Source organism: Marmota marmota, unplaced genomic scaffold (genome assembly GCF_001458135.2).
Source record: "Marmota marmota marmota unplaced genomic scaffold, marMar, whole genome shotgun sequence".
Taxonomy (NCBI): Eukaryota; Metazoa; Chordata; class Mammalia; order Rodentia; family Sciuridae; genus Marmota; species Marmota marmota.
Genome location: NW_025999900.1, coordinates 58,573,691 through 58,592,318, shown reverse-complemented (window position 1 = coordinate 58,592,318; position 18,628 = coordinate 58,573,691). Strand labels below are relative to the sequence as shown.

At 42.1% G+C, this 18,628-nt stretch overlaps 1 protein-coding gene across 1 annotated transcript in view; it reads left to right on the top strand.

Annotated features, from left to right (window-relative positions):
* Ddx24 (DEAD-box helicase 24) overlaps positions 1 to 18,015 on the top strand; it is an 18,230-nt gene extending 215 nt beyond the window's left edge. Inside the window, exons 2-9 of the mRNA XM_015495097.2 lie at positions 811 to 1,536; positions 8,188 to 8,706; positions 9,695 to 9,848; positions 10,133 to 10,648; positions 11,758 to 11,833; positions 14,269 to 14,457; positions 15,925 to 16,054; positions 17,473 to 18,015. Coding sequence (XP_015350583.1) covers positions 816 to 1,536; positions 8,188 to 8,706; positions 9,695 to 9,848; positions 10,133 to 10,648; positions 11,758 to 11,833; positions 14,269 to 14,457; positions 15,925 to 16,054; positions 17,473 to 17,741 — 2,574 coding nt within the window. The 5' untranslated portion in view covers positions 811 to 815 and the 3' untranslated portion in view covers positions 17,742 to 18,015. The remainder of the gene's footprint in view (positions 1 to 810; positions 1,537 to 8,187; positions 8,707 to 9,694; positions 9,849 to 10,132; positions 10,649 to 11,757; positions 11,834 to 14,268; positions 14,458 to 15,924; positions 16,055 to 17,472) is intronic.
* Positions 18,016 to 18,628: the final 613 nt, after the last annotated feature.

The window sequence follows — 18,628 nt, the reverse complement described above, 5'->3', positions numbered from 1 at the left end:
TTTTTTTTTTTTTTTTTAAGAGAGAGAGAATTTTTTTTCCGGCGGACACAACATCTATATTTGTATGTGGTGCTGAGGATCGAACCCAGCGCCGCGCGCATGCCAGGCGAGCGCACTACCGCTGGAGCCGCGCCCCAGCCCCTCGGTGCACTTTTTAATAAAGCACACCCCAACCCCCAGACAAAAACTCAGATTTTTATTCTGTCTTCCAAATGGCTTAGGAATCAACCAAGCCCCATTCTCCATGCTTTATATAATTTCAGTTATTTGCATAAAACACAAAACTTAGATATTATCAGGTCCCTTTCCCTTTTTTATAGATGAAAACACTAAGGTTGGGCTGGGGTTGTGGCTCAGCGGTAGAGTGCTCGCCTAGGACAGGCAGGACCTGGATTCGATTATCAGCACCACATAAAAAATAAAATGCATTGTGTTGTGTCCATCTACACCAAAAAATAAATATTAAAAAAAAAAAGAAAACACTAAGGTTCAGGAGACAATAAGCAGCCCTGCGCAGGGTCAGGCACGCATTAAATTTTGGGTCTGGAATTCAAACCAGGTTTACCTCATATGCCTTTGCTCCAGTTCCTGTGTCTCCTGTTCCAGGCCAAGCCACCTGTGCTGTGGGTGTATTTCTTTCTCTAGCTTGGAGCATCTTTTCTTGGCTGGAGCATCTTTGTTATAGCCATCTTTGTATTCTTAGTTCTTTGCAGGGCCTGGTACTTGATAGATTGCCCAGAAATTATTTGTTGCTTTAGAACCCCATGCTTTTCAGTCACCAACCTAAAGGAACATTTCTCTCCTTTTTAGCAACCATGAAGTTGAAGGAGACAAAATCAAGGCCAAAGCCACCAAGCCGTGGCAAATTTCAGACCAAAGGCATCAAAGTTTTGGGGAAATGGAAGCAGGTGAAGATTGACCCAAACATGTTTGCAGATGGACAGATGGATGATTTGGTATGCTTCGAGGAACTGACAGATTATCGATTGGTCTCTGCTGTCAAGAATCCCTCCAATCTCTTCTCAAAGGAGAAGCTCAAGAAGAGAAAGGTACAAGCTGGTTCAGAAGAAGAGGAAGGAGAGTCTAGTTCTCCAAAGAAAAAGATCAAATTGAAGAAGAGTAAAGTTGTGGTACCAATTACTGAAGAAATCATTACTACCCAGAAAGACTTTGAAGTCAAAGATGCTGAGCCAGAGCCTCAGGGAGATGACACTATTTGTCCTGATTCAGAGGTAGGGGAGATAGCATCAGAAAGCCCAGAACATACTGTTCCAAAAAAGAAGAAAAACAAAGGGAAAAAAAGATTAGAGCCTTCGCAGAGCACTGCCCCCAAGGTACCAAAAAAAGCAAAGACATGGATGCCTGAGGTACATGACCAGAAGGCAGATGTGTCAGCTTGGAAGGACCTGTTTGTGCCCAAACCAGTTCTCCGAGCACTCAGCTTTCTAGGCTTTTCTGCACCCACACCAATCCAAGCTTTGACTTTGGTACCTGCCATCCGTGACAGACTGGACATCCTCGGGGCTGCTGAGACAGGTAAGGACAGCTCTGGCCAGAACAGGATTGCATCTAGATTGAGTTTGTAGCTGCCAGGTGGGAGAACTAGGGAGAGGGGGATGTTGAGAGCGTAACCAACAAAAGCAGTATAGAATGAAGTAGTTGAGAAGTCAGCCAGGTCTGGTTAAAATCTGCCTTTTCCTGATTTTGATATCCTAGCTTTATTTTTCTAAGCCCTGAAGGCCCCATTATAATGGAGAAAACAGCAGTAATTCTTACATTGCTGTGAAGATTAAATGCTATAGTAAATTTTACACAGTTCTTTGTAAATGACCTGCAAATGGTGGTTTTTTTCTGTTCTTCAGACTTTCTGAATAGCTCAAAGGACTAATGTAAGGCTAAAATTGGCCTACTGGGGAGGTAAGTAGATGTTCATGAGGTTAAGGAAGTATCATCTTGTTCTCAAGACTTATCCAAATATAGAAAGGGCTGCTTTGGGAGTTGGTGAGTTTCTTGTCATTGATTTGAGTGTGGTGGATAGATACTGGGTATATTTCGTAGGTGTGAAGAGACTTAAATTTCCTAATCCCTTGGGCTAAGATTTTGGGAAACAATGACCTATTGACTGGAGTATATTAGATTACCATCTGGGGAGGCGTTTGTACAGCTTCGAACTATTGGTCCAGCTAGACTAGCAGTATCTGGTAGAAATATAGATAATACAAACTACATATATAATTTTAAATTTCTGGGAGACATTTTTTTAAAGTTAGTGAAAGGTGAAAATTAATTCTAACAATACATACATTCTAATAATACATACGTACAATATTGTACAGTAGCCACCAAAAACTAGACTATCTAGACATGTTGTGCCTTGGGTTTTTGAAATAGTGGCCAAGAAAACTAGGGATATGGTCCTAAGTGAAAGTCATAATTTGAAGAGCAAAGAAACTCCATGAAAAGGGAAATGGAGGTAATAATAACAACTTAGGACATTTACTGGGCATTTAAAATGTGTCCTGAACTATGTCAAGTGCTTTATTTTGATGAGCTCAGTTCCCATAACCACCCTGAGGTAGATGACATTATTACCATTTCATAAGTGAGGAAACAGCTTCACAGAAGATAGATGATGTCCCTAAAACTGAAAGGGTGGTAATGTTTGTATTCTAAGGTAGGCCTTTATGCTGTTAAACACTTTGCTGTACAGCTTTGCCATGTGCACAGTCCTGGAACTGGGTCTCTAGAAGGCAAAGGCAAAGTCTTTGTTGTCAGCCACTATGACCAGAACCTGACATTTGGTTCCATAACACAACTTTCCCATACAATGCTATGAATATGCAAGTCTAAGACTCAAAAAGACTTGGGATAGGCCATGCATTTTGATTGGGGCTGTGGACAGACTGCTGACCATGCAGTAATGAATACATTCTTACTCCCAAAGGATACTGTGAGTTCCTTTGTAAGTCCTTTCCTCCCTGATAGCCCTCCCTCTCCCTCCCACCTACTTGTTTTGTTTTGGTACTAGGGATTAAACCCAGAGGTGTTCTATAACTCAGCCATATCCCCAGCCCATTTTATTTCTTATTTTGAGACAAGATTTCACTAAGTTTCTTAGTGCCTCGCTAAGTTGTGGAGACTGGTCTCAGAAATTTGTGATCCTCTGCCTCAATTGCTGGGTTTACAAGAGTGTGCCGCCATACCTGGTCACCCATAGGCTTTCTATCACTGTAAATTCATTTGTGTTTTCTGGAATTTTATATCGTGGGCGCTCTCTCGCCCAGTGAGGAGGTCCATAGAACAGGATGTCAGCAGACTGCATCACAAATCACACTATACACATAGAGCACATTTTTCCATATCTTCGGTTGTATACAAAGTACATTCACAACAGTTTGTGTTCTCATACATGTACTTTGGATAATGATGTTCATCACACTCCACAATCATTTCCAACCCCCTGCACCTCCCTGCCCTGCCACATCCAGAGTTTCTCCATTCCTCCCATGCTCCCCCTACCTACCCCACCATGAATCAGACTCCCTACATCAGAGAAAACGCATTTGTACCCCTGGGACTGGCCAACTTCATCTAACCATCCTCTCCAGCGCCATCCATTCACCTGCAAATAACATCTGGCTGTTTTTTACTCAGCATAATTTGAGATTAAGCCATGGTATTGCAAATATCAATGGTTTGTTCATTTCTTTTTATTGAGCAATATTCTGATGAATGAATAGAACCTGATTTAACCATAGAACATTTACGTGCTTTTCAAATTTTTCGTTATTAGAAATAAAATTGTTGTAAACAATCGGTATAACAGTCTTTGTCTGGATATACTCTTAGAATTTCCATTGTGCAAATACCTGGGTGTGAAATGGCCAGGTTTTCTGGTAAATGTAACTTTTTAGGAGTTTTCCAAAATGATTATACTATTTTATATACCCACCAGATACTGGAGTTCAAGTTGGTCCATTTCTTGCGAATAATTTGGTATGGTCAGTCTTTAATTTTATTTTAGACTTCTAAAATTTTAGTGTTATTTCCTTGTGGTTTTAATTTGCATTTCCCTAGTGATGAATGATTTTGAGCATCTTTGCATGTGTTTGTCATCCATACCACCTACTTTGCTGATGTCTCTTTATTTGAGAGTTCATTATGCTTTCTAAGTACATATCCTTTATTGGATATGTGACTCGAAATTTTTTTCCCCTAGTATATGGCTTGTCTTTTCATTTTTTTTAGCAGTGTTTTTTGAAGAACAGAAGGTCTTTGGGGCTGGGAATGGGGCTTAGTGGTAGAGTGCTTATCTAATCTTGCAAGGCCCTTTGTTTAATCCCTAGCACTGCAAAAAAAATAAGATAGGAAAAAAAACCTTTTTTTTTTTACTTTGATGAAGTTCAAATTATCAACTTTTTCTTCTGTGGATGGTGTTTTATCTAATAACTCTTTGCCTGAGTCAAGATCACAAAGAATTTTTTCCTGTTTTCCTCTAGAAGTGTCAGTCTTCTTTAAGTCTTAGCTTTTAAGTTTTTTGTTTTAAGCCTTATGTTTCAGTCTGTGATTCTTATTGACTTAACTCTAATGTATGGTAGTGATCAAAATTATTTTTGTTTTTTTACCTATGGATATTTAATTATTCTAGCACCATTTATTGAGAGACTATTCTTCCCACTGAATTGGCATATTTGTTGAAAATCATTGATCTACTTGTCTGTATCCATCAGTACTATCTCATTAACTTGCTTGTAGTAGCTATAAGTTTTAAATCAGGTTTTTGTGATTTTAAGCTTAGTCCTTCTTAAAAGTACTGTTGGTTATTTTAGGCCTTTGCATTCCCATATGAATTTTAGAATAAGTTTATTAAAAAAGCAGGTGATATTTGGATTGGGATTACATTGATTATAGAACGAATTTAAGAAGACAAATGTCATCTTAATATTGACTCTTCCAACCCATGAAAGTGGTATATGCCTCCATTTCAAATTTTCTCAGCAATTTTTTGTTTTCATTGTGTAGATTTTGCATGTTTGTTGTTAGATTTACCCTTAAATATTTCATGTTGATGTTATTATAAATGGTAATTTCCCCCCCCACACACATACCAAATGTGAAACTAAACATATTCCTGGGATAAACTGAACTGGTCACAATATATTCTGTTTATATATTATTGAAATTGATTTGCTAAAATTCTGCTGAGAATTTTTAGATTTATTTTTCTGGGATATTTATCTGTAGTTTTCTTGTAATGTTTTTGTCTGGTTTTGGAAATTCAGTAATACTAGCCTCAGAATGACTTTTGAAGTATATCCTATGCAGTTATCTGAGAGCTTTTTAGAATTTTTTTTTCATTCTTGAATATTTGTTAAAATTAATTTGGGTAGCCTATACTTTTCTTTTTTTTAAGAGAGAGAATTTTAATGTTTATTTTTTAATTATCGGCAGACACAACATCTTTCTTTGTACGTGGTGCTAAGGATCGAACCCGGGCCGCACGCATGCCAGGCGAGCGCGCTACCGCTTGAGCCACATCCCCAGCCCGAGCCTATACTTTTCTTTGTAGGATAGTTATTAACTACAAATTCAATTTTCTAAACACTAAAGATACGTAATTTTCTTTGTGATAATTTTCTACTTGCAGTTTTATTAGATTTTTTGTTTCATGTATTTGAATCATTTTTAGGGGCATGTTTTATGGATTAAAACATTATCATATATTCTCTAAGTGAATTGGTTCCTTTTCATTATGAAAAGGAACATCTTTATCCCTGATAATAATTTTTGCTCTAAAATCTGCTTTGGTATAAATATAGCTATTCCTTGATTAATGATACTATGGTGTGTCTTTTTTCCATACTTGTATTTTTGAAAAACTTTATTTAATATGGGTTTCTTGGAGTTGGCATATAATTTTATCTTTTTTAATCTAACAATTTCTGCTATTTAATTGAATTATTGAAATCATTTATATTTAGTGTGATTATTGAAAATAGTTGAGTTTAAATGTGTTGTTTTGGTATTTTCTATTTGTCGCAATTATTCTTTGTTCCTTATTCCTTTTTCACCTATGAGGGATTGGGTTTTTTTTTTTTTTTTTCTGTGACACCACAATTGAGTATTATCTGAAATGGTTGAGACTGGAATTGCTTTAGATTTTGGATTAAAAAAAAAATATGTGTCTACATAATGAGATAACTTGGGAATGGAATTCAAGTCTAAACATGAAATTCATTTATATTTCATATATACCTTAACACATAACCTGGAAGTGATCTTATTCAAAGTTTTAGTGCACTTGTTTTTTGATTTCCACCTGTCACATGAGGTCAGGTGTGCAGTTTTCTACTTATGGTGTCATGTTGGCACTCAGAATATTTCGATGTTGAAGCATTTTGAAATTAAGGTTTTTGAATTAGGGATGTTTAACCTGTATTAAGATCTGTTTTGGGGACTGGGGTTGTAGCTCAGTGGTAGAGTGCTTGCCTAGCATGTGTGAGGCACTGGGTTCGATTCTCAGCACCATATACAAATAAGTAAATAAAGGTCCTTCAATAACTAAGAAAAAAATTAAAAAAAAAAAAAAAAAGATCTGTTTATACCTACAGAACACTTGTGACATCCCATGTTGTGTGGGTTCTTGCCACACTGACATCCTATTCTTCAGATCTATCAGTGGGATGCCCCTACAATTCAGTTAAATTCTCATGCTGTCTACCTGGAGTTTATGTCATTACTCTTAGGTTTAATGACTCAGTCCAATATGATTGTCCCCACTCCAGGTGCTAATCCTATACTATGTGAAGTACTGCTACACTTGGTGGTAAACTGATAGAAAAAATATATATACTGTGAATCCCAAAGCAACCTCTAAAAAAACATAAAAAATTATAGTTAATGAAATGATTAAGGAAATAAGATGGGATCTGTGAGGCTGGGGTTATGGCTTAGTTGGTGGAGTGCTTGCCTAGCATGGGTGAGGCACTAGGTTCAATCCTCAACACCACATAAAGATGAATGAGTGAAATAAAGGTATTGTGTCCATCTGTAACTAAAAAATATTTTAAAAAAAGATGGTATCTGTGAACATATATTTCCTCTCTGGATCCAGTTCCTGGTACAGAGTTTGTAAAACCTTTGTAACTTGCATCTTTTACAATATTTGATCTTGGTCCTCCATTCCTCCTATTAGACCTTGTAAGACCCTTACAGTCTCTGGACCAATGAGTATCTTTGTATGTTAATAAGATGACTTGGCAGCTGGAGTCCTTAGATAACTTCAGGATGGGAGCTGATTGTCAGAATAACCAACCAAGTGATCAGAGGGCTGGAACTTTCACAACTCTTCCTCCTGGCCACCAGGGAGGAAAGAAGGGCTGAAGACTTGAGTTCAGTCACCAATGGCCATTGATTTTATCAGTCATGCCTACATAATAGAAATACCATAAAAACCCTATGACAGTATTTTTGGAGTTTCTAGGCTGGTGAATTCATAGAAGGTGTGCCAGAAAGGTATATGGATGCTTTGTGCCCTATCACCTCCCCCTATCCCAGTACTTTGCCCTCTGTAGCTCTTCAGTGCAGCTTTTCCTGAGTTAAACTTTCTGAGATTCCCCCATTAATGCCTGAAACTGCACATAATACCGAACCTACCCATATAGTGCTTTTTCCTGTACATATATACTTTACGGATTTAATGCCTTTTTCATCTTAAGTAAGTACTTACTATGCATTGGGGCCGTAATTTTTATAGTTTGAAGTACAGCAGCAAAATAACATGGATTTCTTTCTCTTTCACAATTTCATGAATAGATTTCTTCTTACTGTGGATCTTAACAGCCTCATTTTTTTTTTCCCCCTTTAACTAAGTTGAGAACTTTCACCTTTTCAATGAAAGGAAGCACTTTTTTTTTTTAGTTCTCGGCGGACACAACGTCTTTGTTTTTTGCATGTGGTGCTGAGGATCGAACCCGGGCCGCACGCATGCTTGGCAAGCGCGCTACCGCTTGAGCCACATCCCCAGCCCCAAGGAAGCACTTTTATAGTTTTCCTTTGGCATATCTGAATTCCCTGCATTACTACTTTTGTACTTTAGGACCATTGTTAAGTTAAATAAGGGTTATATGAATGCAAGCAACAGCATTTAAGTTGATGACTATTTTCTTATTTTGTTTTACTTCTAAGGAAGTGGGAAAACTCTTGCCTTTGCCATCCCAATGATTCATGCAGTGTTGCAGTGGCATAAGAGGAAACCTTTGCCCATCCCAAGTAACACTGGAGTGCCACTTGGAGAGACTTCGGCTGGAGCTGAGACTGGATCACCAAGTGAGGCCACTACTGGGTCTGGAATGTTGCCTGATGAGACAGTAATTGAGAGTGAAGCTCTGCTCCCTGAGGCTGGAACTGAGGTCGGAGGCAAGATCAGTGCCTCAGTCTCTGACCAGGCACCATTCTGTGATGATGATGCTGGTGAAGGCCCTTCTTCCCTGATCACAGATAAGCCTATCCCCAAACAGAATGAGGACAAAGAGGAAAAACTTGATGAAGAGCAGACTGGAAAGTTAAAACAGGAGTTGGTAGATAGCAAAATTGCTCCCTGTAAATCGCATCCAAAGCGTCCTCTGCTTGGCCTGGTTCTGACTCCTACTCGAGAGCTGGCCGTCCAAGTCAAACAACATATTGATGCTGTGGCCAAGTTTACAGGTGAGGTTTAGTTTCATTTAATATGTTTCCTGAGCAAATCCACATTCCAGGGATGAAGATGAATAAGCTGCCGTTCTTGTCAGCTAGGAGAAACCTTTCTCCTGGAATTAAGCCCTGAAGAAAATTAATTGAGTGACATTTTCTCAGTCCTCCCAACAGTACTACATAGCTTAAGTCATTCTAGATACATAGGAAAACAGTTAATATGTTGGATATAATGGATGCTTAGGTCAGGGGTTAGCAACACAGCTTGCTTTTGTAAGTAAAGTTTTATTGGAACATAACTGCACCAGGGGTTACATATGGTTTGTGGCTGCTTTTGTACTATAAAGACAGAGCAGAATAGAGTTAGTTATGACAGACCATCTGGCCAGTGAGGTTGCTAATGACTCCCCCCCTCCCAAAGTTTGGTGACCCATGCCTTAGAGTAAGACCTTAATTTTCTCAGGGGGCTCCTTTGAGGAAGGAGATTTACAATGGAAATTTGGTTATCAAGTTGTCGTTATTCACACTTTATCTGCATTATCCTCTGTTCATTCGTTTGTTGAATACTGTGAGAAGTCCTCCATTAGAGAGAAAAACAGCGCACTAGGCATTAGAGGAACTTCACATTAATGCTAATGAGGGGAATGGGAAGGGTTTTCAGAAGGTATGTCAGAGCTGCAGGTAACATCTTTCCCAGCATTGTAGTGCAGCACTGCTCATGTTTCCCAGAGCTTGACTGGGTTCAAATCCAGACCTTCTGTTGTGATTGGAGGGAGGAAGTAGAAAAAAATGAGATTGGAGAAGTAGGCAGGCCCAGGTCACAGAATACTTGGATAATTCCTTTAGGAGTAGGTTCAGCACTCAGGCCAGTACTATCTTTTAGCACTTCTGGAAGTGGGGAGCTGTTCTGGTGACTGGGCCATTCTGGGGGTGCTATATTAGCCATGTAAAAGAATAAGCAGCCAGACTGAATAATAGCATCCCTATGTTTTCTGTCCTATAGGAATTAAAACTGCTATTTTGGTTGGTGGCATGTCCACACAGAAACAGCAGCGAATGCTGAACCGCCATCCTGAGATTGTGGTGGCCACTCCAGGTCGGCTGTGGGAGCTAGTTAAAGAAAGGCACCCTCATTTGAGCAACCTTCGGCAGCTCAGGTGAGAAATGGTACCTCTTCCTTTCTACTTTACCCACTCTGAAGTGAGCCTGAGGTGACATGATGCTATGTGCAATGCCTTCTCCCTGTCAAAAGAATGCCACAGGATAGTACCAGCCAGGCCTAGGCCTTTAGAGAGCCAAGCATGCAAAGGGAGGCCCTGGTAGTGACGGTGGGGTGCCTGCATGTGTGAGTGTGTGTGTGGTTGGGGTAGGAGTAGAGTACTGCTGTATGATTTCTGTGACCCACCACCAACCAGTGATGTGGCTCTTTCTGGATCTACAGGTGCCTGGTAGTGGATGAGGCTGACCGAATGGTTGAGAAAGGTCATTTTGCTGAGCTCTCACAGCTGCTGGAGATGCTTAATGATTCCCAGTACAATCCAAAGAGACAGACACTTGTTTTTTCTGCCACACTGACACTGGTACATCAAGCTCCAACTCGAATCCTTCATAAGAAGCACATAAAGAAAATGGACAAAACTGCCAAACTTGACCTCCTCATGCAGAAGATTGGCATGAGGGGCAAGCCAAAAGTCATTGACCTCACAAGGAATGAGGGTACAGTTGAGACACTGACGGAGACCAAGATCCATTGTGAGACGGACGAGAAAGACTTGTATCTGTACTACTTCCTGATGCAGTATCCAGGTCGCAGCTTAGTGTTCGCCAACAGCATCTCCTGTATCAAACGGCTCTCTGGGCTCCTCAAAGTCCTGGATATCATGCCACTCACCCTGCATGCCTGCATGCACCAAAAACAGAGGCTCAGAAATCTGGAGCAGTTTGCCCGTCTGGAAGAGTAAGTCAAGAGCCTGTCTCCATGGGCTGGGGATATAGCTTAGTTGGTAGAGTGCTTGCCTCGCATGCATAAGGCTCTGGGTTCAATCCCTAGCACCACCAAAAAATAAAAGCCTGTTTCCAGAGACTGGGCCAGAGGGCCAGGCTGGTAGGGAGAACAGTGGAAGCTACTTTCTGTCATAAAGTCTTTATCTATAGAAGGTAGTTTGTTTTGTCGCTCAGTCCCGCACAGCATTGGCAAGGTCACCCTCATTTAGTATTTGGTTGCTATTAATGTCTTACAGAAACTTTTAAAGAGTAGGTGATAACCTACTCTTATTGAACACACAGACATAGTCTTGTGCTGGCACTTTAGATGCATCTCCCCATTGTTTTACTTATCTTAACATCCTTGAGAATCAGCAGAATAAATTCTGCCAAGAGCAGAGACTTTGCAATCAGAATACCTGGGATCAAATCTTGGCTCCTTTACTTGTATATGGTCGAGTTTTTTAACTTCTCTATGCTTCATTTTCTCATTATTAGGATAATAATAGAAAGTACCTCAGGGTTGTTATAAGGATAAGGTGGTTGAAAATTTGTTCATGTAAAATGTTTGGAACAGTTTCTGGCATATAGTATGTGCATACTAAATATTATCTTTAATAATTGCTAGTCCAGCTGTCATTTGTTTTCATTGTCACTATTTTCATTTTATAAATGAAAAAAAAAATGAGATATAGAAAAGCTGATCCACTTACCCAAGTTTTTTCAGCCTAGAAGTATAGAACTGGGTATCAGACAAGTCTGTCAGACCCTAGGGCACATGTCGTTTGTCATTTGCCTCATTCACTTCTCTGCAGGAACCGGGGGGGCCTTATGTCACCACAGAGTGTAGCATGTTAGTTGGGTCAGTGGGATCCAGATTTGGATCCTGGCCTATGCACCTGAATAGACCTGTCTGCACCTTGGGAAGCTAATTTTTCTGAGCTTCAGTTTCTTTACATATAAAAGGAGACAATAGTATTATCTTGTAGGGTGGTTGTAAGGATTATGGAGTGCTCAGCAGATAGTGGGAATTTAAATAATGATTGCTTTTAGTTATAAATGTGCTTTCCATCTCCACCACAGCTGCGTTCTCTTGGCAACAGATGTGGCAGCCCGGGGTCTGGATATTCCTAAAGTCCAGCATGTCATTCATTACCAGGTAGGGATATCTGGGGGTTTGAAAGCATCTTCCTACATTGAATGGGGAATTTAAAGCAAAGTTTGGAGGAAGGAGGAGAAATTATTGTTCTGAGGCCTCCACAACAGGTAATAACCACTAGCATCTAAAAACCACTGATGTCACTGATAAGATTCAGTCTCAGAAGTTGTAGTCCAATGTCAAAGAGCCCTTCCTTCCAAGCTACTTAATATCATCAAGTTAGAATCTTAGTGTTTTCCATGCAATGGAAAATATATAAGTTAAGTTTTCTGTTGCTATTATAGAATACTTCAGACTGGGTTATTTACAAAGAAAAGCAGCTTGTCTTGGCCCATGGTTCTGGAGGCTAGAAATAGAAAGTCCAGTATCTGTTCAGCTTCTGTTTGGGAGCCTCAAGGTGGAAAGGTGTAATAAGCAGGCAGCACCTGCAAAGGGAAAACAGAATAGAGACAACCATGCTTTGTAACAACACATTCTAGTCCCTTGCAAGCAAGAACTCGTTCCCTTGAGATGGCATTAATTTGTTCATGAAACCTCCACCCAAACACTTCCCACTAGGCCTCACCTCTAACACTGCTGAACTGAGGAATTAAGACACAACTTGAGTTTTAGTAGAGACAAACCATGTTCAAACATGTCAGCATATCGAATGGTTACCCTGATGTAGAAAAGTGTGAAAGTATTGTAGTTAAGATCTCCTTTGGCTTAAATCCCATCTTTGTAACCCTGAACAAGATATTTAATCTCTCCGTTCCTCAGTTTTCTTTTTTGTTAAATGACAATTATTGTAGTATCTAATTTGTAGGATTCTCATTAAGGTAAAATAAGGTAATTCATGGAAAGAGTTTAGGAAACCACCTGTCACATCAGAAGCACTTACTAAATGTTAGCATATGTTGGTAGTAGCAGAGATATTAGTGTAAGCTTGTAGTTGTGGCTAGGAGTATGTGTTCCAAAGCCAACTGCCAGGTTTGCATTCTCCACACTCATGCCTCATAGTTGACTGGCTTGGGCATATTATTATAGTACTCCTGTTGCAGAATCATTGTAAAATGGAACTAATAATGCTGCCTGCCAGAGAGGGTGGTTATGAGAACTGAATCGAGCTGCTGATGAAGCACCTATAGTGTAAGTACTCGATAAGTGGTAGTTATTATGATATCTTTATTATTATTTTTCCTCTTTAATTCTTTGCTCTTATAAAAATATTTTAGGGTACTAGTTTCAGTTTAGCAAATCTCTGCTTCTGTTTGGGGAAGGGGCTATGGGTTAGTCTTTGTGGGAAATACCAAGGTGAACCTAATACAGCATCAGTTCTTAGGAGGTGTCAAGTCTAGCAGAACGAGTAGATGGCCATCACTGTGATTTAAGGCAAAAGGTATTAGAAAAGAGGTAATTTCTAGTTTGGGAGATGGGAAAGTGCTTTCCAGAGGTGCGTGGCATTTAGTTCAGAGGACATTGGGCTAGAGTTTAAAGAGGGATATGTTTAGAGAGGAGTACTTGAGTAGTTGCTGAGGATGGAAGGAAATGCACTGGGGGCAGGTCACTGAAGGACTTTTATCCTGTAAGTGAAGAATGGCAAATAGATCTTATTTCTAGAGCCATTAGGAGCAGATCATTCTAGAATTTTGTATTGAAAACAATACTGAAATGCAATCTGGGCCCAGTGGAGAAGACTCTGTGTTTCATTAATGGTGTTTGCCTTGAGGCTGGGGGAGAGAGGGGTGTCAGCACCATGCCACATTATCATGGGTAAACATCCGGTATATGTTGGAATAGAGGCAGTGTAGCCTAAGAGCATGGTCTTTACTGCTGAGCTGCTTCATAATAAATTCCGACTCCACCACTTAGGTGACCAAGGGGGGGTTGTTTTGATCTCTCTGGGTTAGATTCCTGGTCTATAAAATGTGGATAATCATAAAGTATTTCATATTGTTATTATAAGGAATAAATGGGATAATACATGCAAAGTGCTTAGAATTTTCTGGCACAATGCAGCTACTCAATAAATGTTGGTGTTAGTACCATCAGTCAGTCACCTGTGCAAAGTTAACGAAGAACCTGTGGAGTTTCTTTAGCTGGAAGAGATTATGATCAGAGATGAGACTCAAGAAGATGACACTGTCAGCTCAGTCCAAGGCAGGAACAGTAGGAGTATGGAGGACTAGAGATCAAATAAGAAGGGACTGTCATGGTCTACCTGAGTAGGCAGAAGGACCTGAGCCAGGGTAGGGGGCATGGTAGAGCAAACCATGCACAATGAATGGGCTAATCCTAGGGACAGTTTGAATGTGGGCCTAAGGGAGAAGGTTCGTGATGCTAGAAAGATTTCTACCTACCTGGCTGGCTTGGAGGAGGGTTTGGTTTGGGGATCTGGCCATGAGGGGAAGAACAGTATTTGGCACCAGGTGCTGACCCCAGTTCCTGCTTGGCAGGTCCCTCGCACCTCAGAGATTTATATCCATCGAAGCGGACGAACTGCTCGAGCCACAAGTGAAGGCCTAAGCCTGATGCTGATTGGGCCTGAGGATGTGATCAACTTTAAGAAGATTTACAAAACCCTTAAGAAAGATGAGGACATTCCACTGTTCCCTGTGCAGACAAAATACATGGATGTAGTCAAGGTAAAAGAAAAAAATTCAAACCCCAGTGCTAAGAGGGAACCCTCTACTCCTCACAGAGCACTTTGCTGAGATTCCAGCATCCTTACTCTTGGAAACCAAGGTTATGTCCTGCACACAGCTGAATGGGGGAATCTGTGAAAAGGGAGAAAAGGGGAGTGACCAAAGGTATGAGGTATATTCTCCCTCATCCATTTTTTTCACTCTGGTCCCAAGGTCACACCTCCATCTCTACTAGAGAGTGCAGTGGGCTTGGCCAAATGGGTTTCCTATCAGAGGGCTGTGAGCAGCAAGTTAAATGTGTCTCATTGAAGTAGACACTAAAGATTTTGGGGGGCTGGTTATGTGGCTTAAGTGGTAGCGCGCTCGCCTGGCATGCGTGCGGCCCAGGTTCGATCCTCAGCACCACATACAAACAAAGATGTTGTGTCCGCCGAAAACTAAAAAAAAAAAATTTAAAAAAAAAAAAGAAAAAGATTTTGGTACATCCCTGAAACAGAAGCCAGTAAATCCTGCCTTGGAAGTTCATGCTAACTCAGTGGCACACATTTGTGAGTGATGCTTACTGTGGACCACAGTGTGTCAGGGACCAAAGCAAAGTGGGTTCTCCCCAGGAGTTCACCAGCCTGTGAGCAGGCCTGTCCGTGCTAAAGTTCAGGTACCAATGGAGCACTGTGGTGTTAGTTGGTATGTGGCTACTGAGGGACCAAAGGCATTGAATGGTTCAAGGACTGGTGTGTACTCTGGCTCCAAAGGAATATTAGCTCTGTGGGGAAAGGTGGGGGATGATGGAAAGGTAGAATTCAAAGAGAATTCCTTACAAGGAGGACTGAAAGCCACCCTTGCTTTTCATGGTTCTTGACTCCTGCATTACATGATCTCTCCCATTTGGGGAGGACGGGGAAAGATTCTTGTCACTGTAGTCTAACCCCCAAATTATGAGGAGAGTTGTAGAACTAGCTGTGGCCTCTCCCCCTACCTGTAGGTTGGCAGTTGGGTTGGGCTGGACTTCCAAGGAGACATTTAGGGTTTATCCTTGGGAGAGCTGAGGCCTGTGATTGGATATGTGCATGTGTGTATAGTGATTGCCCTCTGGGCTTTTATCAGGTTTATCAGGAACCCAAGCAGATGCACTTCAGTAGGAGCTGAGCTGCATCACTCTGACCACTTATCTCAGGAACTTTTGAGGGGTAGGTGGATTGTGCCTGGGATTGAACTCAGGAACTCGACCGCTGAGCCACATCCCCAGCCCTATTTTTTATTTTATTTAAAGACAGGGTCTCACTGAGTTGCTTAGCACCTCTTTTGCTGAGTTTGGCTTTGAACTCATGATCCTCCTGCTTCAGCCTCCCAAACCACTGGGGTTATAGGCCTGTGCCACTTTGCCCGCTGGGAATACAATTTCAGTGAGACTTTGCTTCCCACAGACCTGAACTCCCATCAAATGAATACTGTGTTCCTTTCCCCCAGGAGCGAATCCGTCTAGCTCGACAGATTGAGAAAGCCGAGTACCGGAACTTCCAGGCTTGTCTGCACAACTCTTGGATTGAGCAGGCAGCAGCTGCCCTGGAGATTGAACTGGAAGAAGAGATGTATAAAGGTAAGTCCTTTGGGCTGGATGGGAGTTAAGGAAGGATTCAGCTTTTCCTTTTATCCCTCAGCTTTTGCCTTGTCAGAACCATCTATACTGCTGTGAGCCCTGTCAGAATCAGCAGAGCCCTTTCCTCCTTTGCTGATGGTCCCTAATCCCAGATGAACTGGATGTCCTTGGCCTGTCTGTTCCTGTATCACCTGTCTGGAGCTCTAACTGCCTGCGTCCTGCATTGGACATGCATAGTGCAGGGATCAGGCCCTCTCATCAGGCAGCCCATGTTTGCTGCCAGCCCATTCCCTTAACTGACTATGTGACCAGTCAAGCCTCTCTGCTGTATCTTACTTTCCTCATCTATAAAATGGAGGTAATAAACTACCTCATAGGATTGAAGATTGATTAAGGAGTATAAAGTGTGTATAATAGAGCCTGGCAAACAAAGTCTATGATACTTCTTAAGTTATATTTATCATTATTATTACTACTATACCTATCTTCCACACTGACAAAGCATTTCTGTGTCACCATCTCCTTTGATCTTGTCCACAAGATTGATGGCATGAATAAATCAGAATTACTAGAGGCTCACAGAAAGAGGGGATTTGTGTTGTGAAACAGCTTCCCCACCAGCAGTGCCTGAGCCCCCTCTATATGGATTCAGACTGTGGGTCTGCACAGTCCCTGCTTAGGAAAACTTCGGAGTCTCAGAAGCAGAACCGCATCTAGAATTGATGGCACCAAGGTTCCTTCCATCCCATCAAGGATGCAGCTGAGCTGAGTTGATGGCATCCTAGTGTCAGAGGCCGCAGCTTCAGAAACAAGCTTACTGCTGTCCTTTCATGGAAGCCAGGAACCAAAGCATTGGTTGTGATGACAACAAGCAAGTTCTTGTAGCTCAGGCCTGGGGTTTAGGTGAAGGTGTGGAGGCCCTGGCCTTCCCTCCTGAGGACATGACAGGGATAGAGTCCTTTGGCTAGGCCCACCTCTGCACATGCAGTCCCAGCACTGGGTGAGGTGCAGGAGGGCCAGGCTGCAGAGAAATATTCACTGACTCCTGAGGGATTGGTGGTACCAGTCATGTTGCCAGGCCCCAGATGGGCAGTAAGTGGAGGCAGGAAGGAAGCCGATCTGCCGCTGGAGTCTTGCATTCTGGTCTGTTTGACAGCTAGCTCTGTTTCCGTAGGCAAGTGACCCCTCTAAATCCAAGCAGCCTTTTCTGTAAAATGAAGATGATTTCTTTCTTAGAAGGGTTTTATAAGGAATAAAGGACAGGGTGGTCCTGTGTATTCCTCCTAAACAGAAGTCCACGCTATTCACAGATCCCATCAAGCTAACTTGCCTCCCTAAAAGATTCTGGAAGGTTTACATTTTTTATTGTATTATCCATTGAATCCTAGTAAATATGAGCTTGTTTGTGTTCCCTCTAGGAGGAAAAGCTGACCAGCAAGAAGAGCGTAGGCGACAAAAGCAGATGAAAGTCTTGAAGAAGGAGCTTCGTCACCTGCTCTCCCAGCCATTGTTCAAAGAGGACCTGAAAACCAAGTATCCCACTCAGTCTGGCAGACTGCCCCAGCTCACAGCTGCCCCAAGGACTGGCGAGTCAGCACTGAGCTGCCTCTCCAAACAGAAGAAGAAGAAGAAGAGGCCAAAAGAGCAGCAGCAAGGACTGCCGCAGCCAAGTACAAGTGCAGAGTAACTGCCCCTGGTCAGTGTTGGTGTCTGCACATGGTGTCTGTTCTCTGGTTGTATGCGAAAAGCTTCTTCCCACCCTTGTGCTTCACTCAGTTTCAACCCATTAGGAAAATTTCCTGCTCTTTCCCCATAGCAGGAGGAGTCTCAGGCAGGTTTACATTGTTTTGGAGTAAATCCTGCACAGCAGCTTGTTGTTCTGTATTCCAGTGTATACAGGCTTCTTATGTGTCACAGGCTTCTTTGATTTCCTGAATTAAAAACAATGGTCAGAGACAGAATGTCTTCTTATATTTGTAGCCAGGAAATGGGGTGTGCAGTTTCCTAATTAACTTAGTGGTTCCCCTGGGTCAGCACAGTGCTAGTTCCTGGAGAGGGTGGGAACCGTATCGTAGGCCTTGGCAGCTGGTCACTGGAGCACATTGCTCTAAGACCGCAGCACGTATTCCTGCCCTTGGCCATAGCGGCACCCTACCAGCCACCTAGCTCTGGGCCATTCCCTGCTGGCCAAAACAGCTTTCCCCTCAACCTGGATGCCTGTGCACTCTCCACCCTGCTGTGTCCTCCAGGAGCAGCAGTGCTCTCCCTGCAGTGCACTTCAGTGCCCTGGTCCCTCCTCAGAGCACCTGCTGTAGCATTCCCTGGGCTGAGGTCCAGGGCGACTGGGCCCTTGAGGCTTGCATCAGACCTGGTGTAAATTTGTGCTGAGGGAACGAATGTCCTGGTGCTGTCCCAGCTTTGCCCAGGGTCATTCCCTAGGGGAGCACCCATAGCTGCCACAACATAGGAGGAGCACAGATCTCTGCACAGCTCATCTGGATGTTCACGCAGAGCACACCTGCTTGGTCCACGGGGCCCTATGGGTTTGAAGAGGGTACACAAGAGGACCCTGGC